The 8,097-nt window shown below is 40.0% G+C and overlaps 1 protein-coding gene across 2 annotated transcripts; it reads right to left on the reverse strand.

Annotated features, from left to right (window-relative positions):
* Positions 1 to 269: 269 nt before the first annotated feature.
* LOC130556260 (uncharacterized) lies at positions 270 to 6,997 on the reverse strand. 2 transcript variants are annotated; one of them, XM_057337059.1, is made up of 6 exons: positions 4,178 to 6,997; positions 2,714 to 2,814; positions 2,175 to 2,319; positions 1,913 to 2,018; positions 1,596 to 1,737; positions 270 to 1,496 (listed from the first exon to the last, which is right to left on the reverse strand). In XM_057337059.1, the coding sequence occupies exons 1-6, from the start codon at positions 4,257 to 4,259 to the stop codon at positions 546 to 548; spliced, it is 1,527 nt and encodes a 508-aa protein (XP_057193042.1). In that variant the 5' UTR covers positions 4,260 to 6,997; the 3' UTR covers positions 270 to 545. The 2 variants fall into 2 exon arrangements, with proteins under 2 accessions (XP_057193042.1, XP_057193041.1); XM_057337058.1 differs by having other exon boundaries at positions 270 to 1,737; positions 4,178 to 6,995.
* Between the last annotated feature and the right edge of the window lie 1,100 nt (positions 6,998 to 8,097).

The raw sequence follows: 8,097 nt of genomic DNA on the forward strand, positions 1-8,097 counted from the left end.
TGTGGCTACACGTTTGCTCCGTACTCGTGTTTCTCAAAGTGGTGCCGGGATCCACTAGGTGGCCTCAAGATGACTTAAAATGAATAAAATACGAAAAAACAACCATTTAAATAAATTGAGAAAAAACAACCATTAAAATAAATTAAAACAAACAAAACACACATGGGGGGGGGGGGGGGGATGGGCTGGGTTATAAATGTTGGGATCCACAGAATAAACAGTCCTGTGCAAAAATCAGTAGCTCTCCCTTCCTATTTTTAGGTTGAAATTAAAACAAGTTGAATTAAATAAACAATTGTAATTTGACATTAAAATATTTTAAATAATCTTGAATTATTGTAAAGCAATTAAAAACACGAACAGTCACACAACAGAATCACTTTATTAGCCTATAGCTCAAATCTATACATGTTAAACGGTGTCTTCTATGAGCATTGAGCAAGCATCCTTTTAACTGACAGAGATCAGCAAGATCATTTTATTGATAATTTAAGTCACTTGGAATTAAAAACAAAACTTAAAATAACTTGAAACTTTTCACATTTTTATTCGCAACTTTCAGCTGTTGGAACGTTTATTGCATGTGACCACTGAACGTCATGGTTAGATTTTGGGGTTACCGAGCCCATGGTTTCTGAACATGTGTTGCTATCATCCACAGAGCGCAACATATCCAGTGTACTTATTTCTGGAGCCTGATCTTGGAATGTATGTTTTGCAGAGCTACTGGGTCTGGACAGGCTCTCGTCATTCAACCCAAAATGCTTATCATCTGTAACTTGCGACATCTCATAGTTATGAGATATGTTTTCTATTTCCCTGGACCAGAATTCCTCATGAAAGTGTTGCTTGGTATCAAAGTCAGGCTTTTGATCGCTTTTTAGTTGGCTTTGTAATGCTTTGGAGATTACTAGGAAATCAGTTCCATTCTGTTTGGCTACACTTCTCTGGGATTGTGGTGGTGTCACATGACTGCAGCGGGTTAACTTCCCTGTAGTCATTTTGTCTGATGGGCTTCTCTTGGCATCTTGGTTGGGAATGGGATTAATGCCATTGACAACCGGACCAACATGAACCTGCGTACTTCTCTTTCTTGGCATGAGAAAAGGAACTGGTGGACTTCTGGTGGCGTTGGAAAACACTCCTGGTGAGGCAACATCATGGCGACGGACGAAAAGCGGACTGTTGTTGGGGTATTTTGTCACATTTCCATCCGCCAAGAGCACATGTACACTACGAGCCCTCATTGTTTTATTCCCAATATGAGGGCTGTTCTGTGGACAGAGAATTCCTATACTTCGCTGACTTCTCTGGCTTCGTGGATCTTGCATGGAATCTATGTTTCTTATGACGGCACAATGGGATTTACTGTTCAGGACACAACAATTCTGGAGCAGGGGCTTTGGTGTTTCCAGAAAGTGGAATCCTGGGCTTTTGAAGGGCTCGTGCTGGTACTGATCTGTGTTGTATATCACAGGGTATGTCTCACTGACTATCTGTGAAATCATGAGGAAAAATTTGACCACTGAGTTCTGTTGTTTACAGGTTGATCCACATACGCATAAGTAAATACAGTGTATATTGTAAGTGTTTACCGGCAGAGCTGAGTAAACTGTGGGAGGTCTAGCTATGAGAACATTCACATTCTGTCTCTCCAGCTCGTCATCAAAGCAAAGTGGAACATGCTCAAGAACAAAGTCTTTGTTACTGTTCTTTTCAGGAGGACTGTTTTTGGTTCTGAAAAAAAGTCAAAGACGTGTCAAAGTAAACCGAACACCCACAATTAATAAAAATATCCTTGCTTTTTGAGATAAAGGAGGTTGATGCAAAACATTATATTTTGGGGAAAAAGTTGATCAAGAAAAAATGTAAGATGTGACCAAATTAAACATCTTTATTTTAATAGACCCACCTTTTGTAAGGCTCACTAGTACAAATTCTGAGCGTAATTCCCCGATGAAACTGCTGAGCGATGACTTCTCCAGTTGAGCCGGGTAATATAAAGGGCTCATCACCCTCTAATAACGCATTAAACATAAAACAGTGTGACAGTCATTTAGCTTTAGGTTATTTGAGCAGAGCACATGTGATTGAATACAGATTAGATATGACTTAAATACCACAACAAAGAATGTCATTGTTTGATGTTCTCACATTACAAGAAACAGACTCACCTTTAAATGCACCGAGGATCATGTTTTTATTGTTGTTTGATGAGCTTGAGTACCATTGAGTTGTTTTAGTGTTAGAAAGAGCACCACCCACCAAGGCTGAACTGCTGGCTTTGTTTATGATATCTAAAGTAGGCATCTTTTCCACCTAAACAAATGTCCACAGTCAGTAAACTTTCAAGCATTAATGCTGACCTTTTCAGCAGTCACTATCTGTGATTCAATCACTTCCTTTTCTAAATTTTGTGATGGTAACCATTAACAACACTGATACACCGCCCCCATTTTTTCCTTTTTTTTCTTGTCGACTCAAGTTAGGAATTTTTAACACTCTCGGAAAACAGTAGAAATTTCATTAAAATAAAGAGTCTTTAGTGGTTTAAAACATGGTGTGGTAGAGATTTTCAGCTAAAAAATATTTTCATCAATTAGAGTTAAGGAACTACATTGCTCCAAAGAATAAGATTGATTGTCTGTTTTTGAAAATCATCCAAATAAGACAGAGAGGTTATATAATGAGGTCTGTCTGCATAGTACAATACCTCTTTCGGCCACTTCATCCTATGTTGGGTGGGTTCGTAAGGTCGAAGGGATCGTGGCTTCTTTAAAGTCAATGTCAGGAAACCTAATTTCTCCCTTTTCACTGCAAACAAAAGTATAAACTAATAGTGAAAGCGTGAACATTTAGTAAAACATGTGTTGACATATAAAGCTGACATTTTAATCAATTTTAATACATTTTATTTTAAAGACTACATAACATGAGATCACGAAAATTATATTTCATGCAGCGTGTAATGTTGCCGTGTTCGAAAGTAAGCAGTCTGCCAAGTTTTAAATCCGAAGGTGAATGAATAACAAAGTTATTGGCTTGGAAAAAGGGAGTCGACTCTGAATCACGCAAACGAGTCGCGAACCGCCGCGGATTTACGTCACTACATATAGTCCCCGCCTGCATTTTGCTAGGACTGCCTGCGAAAACTTCACTGTTCTCCCCCAAACACTAGCTCGTGAGCCTCACTCGCGGTAGACCAATCACAGCAGACTAGACCATCTGACCAATCACATCAGACTAGGCTAACGGAAAAGAGGGGATTAGACAGATGAATCTCGGAACGAATCATGTGACAGTCATTGAAGAATAACTCTCTATTATTACGAAATAATAGTGTTTTTACACCTATGTACATAAACTTGTTGTTGGACACTCCATAAACCAATGTAGGACCTTAAAAATCCCTAGTTATGTACTCTTTAAAGCAGCAAAACTTAGTTGGAAAAAAATATGTAGCACACAAAGACACCTTTGTACTGTGTATGTCACGATTATGGGGGAAGAACCCAGATGCAGACAGCAAGGAACGAGTTAACTCAAAATATTTATTAAATAATAAAACAAAAACCCACAATGGGGGAACAAACACTATAAACAAAAGACTCCTTTTCAAAAAAGGAAAACAAAAACTTCCCTCAAGGGGGCAAAACGAGAACTAATCATAAACAAACAAAACTCACTTTTAAAAGGGCAACGCAACGCAATGCAATGCAATGCAAGACCACGAGAAACTACGGCGACATGAACGGGGACCACTGTACATTGAACAAGGACTATAGAACAACATACGAGGAACAATGTACCAACACGGGACAGGAAAAAGAGAGGCTTTAAATAGGGGGATACAAACGAGGGACGATAACACAGGGAGGGTGACGGGCAGGTGACAGGAATCAAACACTAAGAGGAAGCTAACGAGGGAACGAGAGGGCGGGGCTTAGAGACGAGACACCGGAGAGCATATTATGTCGTGACAATAATATGCTTCTCTCCACACATAACAAGAGGTTCTGCCATGAGACCAAGAAAGACATGACAAGAGAGGCGGAACCATGAAAGTGTATGTAATATATATCCATTTTATTAGGCCAATTGTAAAATAATAAGTCACATTTGATTAAATAACCTGCAGATTTTTGACTAGCAGAAGATCTGATAGTGGAGGACTCACCATTAGCTGGTCTCGTCCTCTCGGCCAGATCCTTGTCGCTTGTGAAAGGCCGAATGCTGACTTTGCTGCTGATGTCTTTCATGCTGACAACAGGAGCAACACTCTTTGTGGTTTTTTAGGCTACTAAATGTAAAATGTCAACATGGTTTAGATATTTAGACTCTTGCTTTTTTAATTAAGTATGTGGCATAAGCAATGTTGCACTAATAATGTTCAGACGTTTCTCTACATTTACAAATGCGGTTTTAGTTTTGGCTTTAGAGAGGGGTATTGGATCAAGAAAGTCCAAGACACATCTATCACTCAGCCATGCTGTTAAATAGTTTATATTTATATCTGATATATCAGATATATGAAAATGTGTAGGGCTACAATTATTCAATCTTTCTATTCATAAATGCTATAGGCTACGCATATAAGACAACAATAGACTAAAATGGCGTTTGCTCACCATAGCGTGTTTTCTTAACACTCTTTTGTCTACACAATTACCTGCTTGCTTGCAATGTTAACACGCTGATTCGTCTTCTCTTTACTGTACTGTTGCAAACCGGACTTTTGACCGTGTCTGTCTGCTCTTCAATTACTTTTTTCTGTCGTGGCACTTCATTTTTCACTTCAATTCCTTTGTAATGTAACCAGCAACAAATTATCAGGTGGCACTCCGCTGCATTTGTCTCGACTGACAAACTGCGCTTCAGAAAGCGTCAGTGCGTTACTATAGCAACAGTGCACATTGTTAGACAACGCCACCCTTATGGTCAAAGAATAAAAGGCGCGTGCCAAATCGCGCACTTATGCACTATGCTACGCAATTTTTATTAGTATCACTCACAGACAGTCTCTGTCAGAACGCTGGGGTGAAGACGACAGTATCAGAAGTTCATCCCGGACATTATCCACATTACAGACAGTGCTTGCTAAGCAGAATAAATAATTTGATAGTTTGTTTTTTGTATCTTTGTTGCTAATGTTTTGCTCCTGGTTTTCTATTATTGGTGCTAACTGCTAACAACTTACTAAATATCCATTCTCATAAGAAAATGAGAGTTCTTGTCAAATCAAATTGATGTATCGATCTCATATAACTGTAACCTTAATTGTGTCAATTCATTATTTTATTTTATTTTATTTTTATTTCTTTTCTATTTTATGTTAAAAGAGAAATGTATGTTGAACTCTAGTTTAATGTTTAGTTAAAAAGCTATTTTGTGCATCTGCCCCTTTAAGGCAGCGAGGGCTCTTGGGAAAAAGGAGAGCGAGAGGGAGTCGAGTTTGAGTTGCGTTAGGTGGCTGTTGTGCCGATGCCGATGATTCCTAAAAGTGAAATAAAGAACGTAAATCTACCCGGTCTAACCCGTGTTTCATTTGTATTATCCACGCTGAAGAGACTGGAGTGTGCACGGCAGGAAATAAGGGTTAGCATACATAACACCGAATTTGCTGTTATTGGCACACTTTGTAGAAAATGCCTTCACAAAGCTGACAGTTTGTCACTGTCAAACATTTCCCCTTATCTATTTTCTTAGTTGAAACCAGTCATCTATAACATATATCATATAAATTGCATTTTATTAAGACCATATTAATAGTAGCCCAGATAGCAGGAGAGCATGTGAAAACCATTAACCATTGTTAATGTTAATGCATCAATGTTTCCTGTAGCTCATTATTTAGAGCACGGCACTATAGCAACGCCAATGTCATGGGTTCGATCCAAGGGATTGCACATACTCCGAAACAACTGTATAGTATAATGCAATGTAATTCACGTTGGATGAAAGCGTCTGCCAAATGCATAAACGTATATCGCTTTTGCACCTGCAAATATTGTTGAAAAATTATTGTGAAAATGCTGTAGGCCTATTGGCTACTATAAATGTTTTAAGAGTTGTACCTTAACATAGCACAACATAAAATATAGATTTACATATTTACTGAGTGCTACAGTGTCATAAGTTGAAAGATATAACCCTAAGTGCCCTTTTTTGTTTCGGCCACTGCCCCTCAAAATGTCTGTGCATGGCCCTGACCAGAAGTACACAGTGCAAATTGATTTTCATTCAGGAAGTTTGACGTTGAGAGCTAGTGGCCTAAACGTCAAGTCATAACACTACTTTAGTAGTTGATTTAGTTGCTCAGTGTTGTTTTCAATTTTTTGCAGTAAGTTAAGATGCTACCACATTTTGGGTTCCCTGACAAAACACCAATGTAAATGTCTGCAGCTAAATCCTTAATTTTTCTAATTTAAAATAAAAAGAACCTGCAAACCCAATTAAAGAGGTTAACAGGATTTATAGGCCCTACCACTATTTTTATGATAACCTTGCAGTTCAGTTACGCAGGTGCTGGCTGTTTTTTCTAAATGAAAATTGAGGTCAAAATACCACAGGCTATAATCTAGTTGTGTTACAAAATGAGCACAGAGAGATATGGTTACATTTTTAAAAACATTTTCATTGTATTGCCCTTGTAATCCATGTGTTTATAGATTCTGAATGTGCATCAACTTGTCGTCATTTTATAAGGTTTGGAAATATATTTGTGGTGGTTTTTATATGTCTTGAGTTAAAAGATAACATATAACTCAAGCTAGCTTTGAAGTAAAAAGGATATGAGTAATTACTTCCAAAAGTTGCTACTAAATGTCTGTGAGTAAAACAAAAAGTTTGCACTCCTTTAGAAATACCCTAAAATGGACATGTGTATTTTGTTTCTACAAAAAGAAAAAAAGAATGTATTTTATATTAAAAGTCACATTTTCACATTTTGAAAAACATTTCTGGGCACAATATGATTATTAAAATGGTATTCATGTGACACTCTGCATAGTTACAAAGTTATTAAGATATCTTTGGATTAACATGCAAAATACTGTTATAATTTAGTTATATAAAGAAAAAGAAAGAAGTTGGGAAGACTAATTGTTATAGTAAAAATATCACTGTAATATACTCAAATAAAATAAAAGATAAACAACTTTCTCTGTGTCTTTCTCTCTTTCTTTAATTATTTAAGACTTGAGGTCTGTCTTTTCTTGTGGTTTATATGTGTCAGTTTCACCACTGTATTTGTAATTGTGGAACTAACCTCATTGTTTTCTGTCATGGTTCTGCCTCTTCTTGTCCTGTCTTTCTTGGTCTTGTGGCAGAACCATGGCAGAGCCTCCCCCATTCCTGACAGAACGAACAAGCCACATTAGAACCCAGCAGGCAGTATGGAGGCAGAGCGATCCTGCCAGGCTCACCTCCTTTGCAGTTTTCGCCAGGGGAACTCCAAGCTGATGGATTACGTCGACAGGTTCCTGGAGGCTGCAGAGGAGGTGGTCTTTGGGGAGGGGGAGGTAGCGGCGTTGTTTAACCGCGGCCTCAGGGACCCTTTATCGCCGGCGGAGATGAGGATGCTGAGACCGCTGGACTTCGATGGCGTGATTATGTTCGCCATGAACCGACAGGAACCCAGGTTCTCAGTCCATCCGAGTCATCCATCTCTGTTGGCCGCGATCCCTGAGGGTCGCGCCCTGCAGATCGGGGTCATGGGCACCGCCGCACCGTCCACCTCATCCCCTGCTACCGCTCCACCACCAGCCAGCCTTCGTGGCAAGAGAGGGAGGAGAGAGTCCTGGGGATCCTCCTCGGACGCATTCCAACCCAGAGCCAGCCATGCCCTTCACCTCTTTTCTGCAGCCGGCCACCAGTCAGGTGGTCCGGCTTAAGAAGAAGAGGCAACAGAGGGGGGTGCGGGGCCCTGCGCAGCCGCAGTCCAGTCTGGTGCAGCCGGCGTCCAGTCCGGTGCAGCCGGCGTCCAGTCCGGTGCAGCCGACGGCCAGTCCGGTCCAGCAGCCGGCCTCCAGTCCGGTCCAGCAGCCGGCATTCCAGCCGGCACCCTGTCTTGTCCAGCCGGCGATCCAGCCGGCAGTC

This window comes from Triplophysa rosa, linkage group LG7 (genome assembly GCF_024868665.1).
Source record: "Triplophysa rosa linkage group LG7, Trosa_1v2, whole genome shotgun sequence".
Taxonomy (NCBI): Eukaryota; Metazoa; Chordata; class Actinopteri; order Cypriniformes; family Nemacheilidae; genus Triplophysa; species Triplophysa rosa.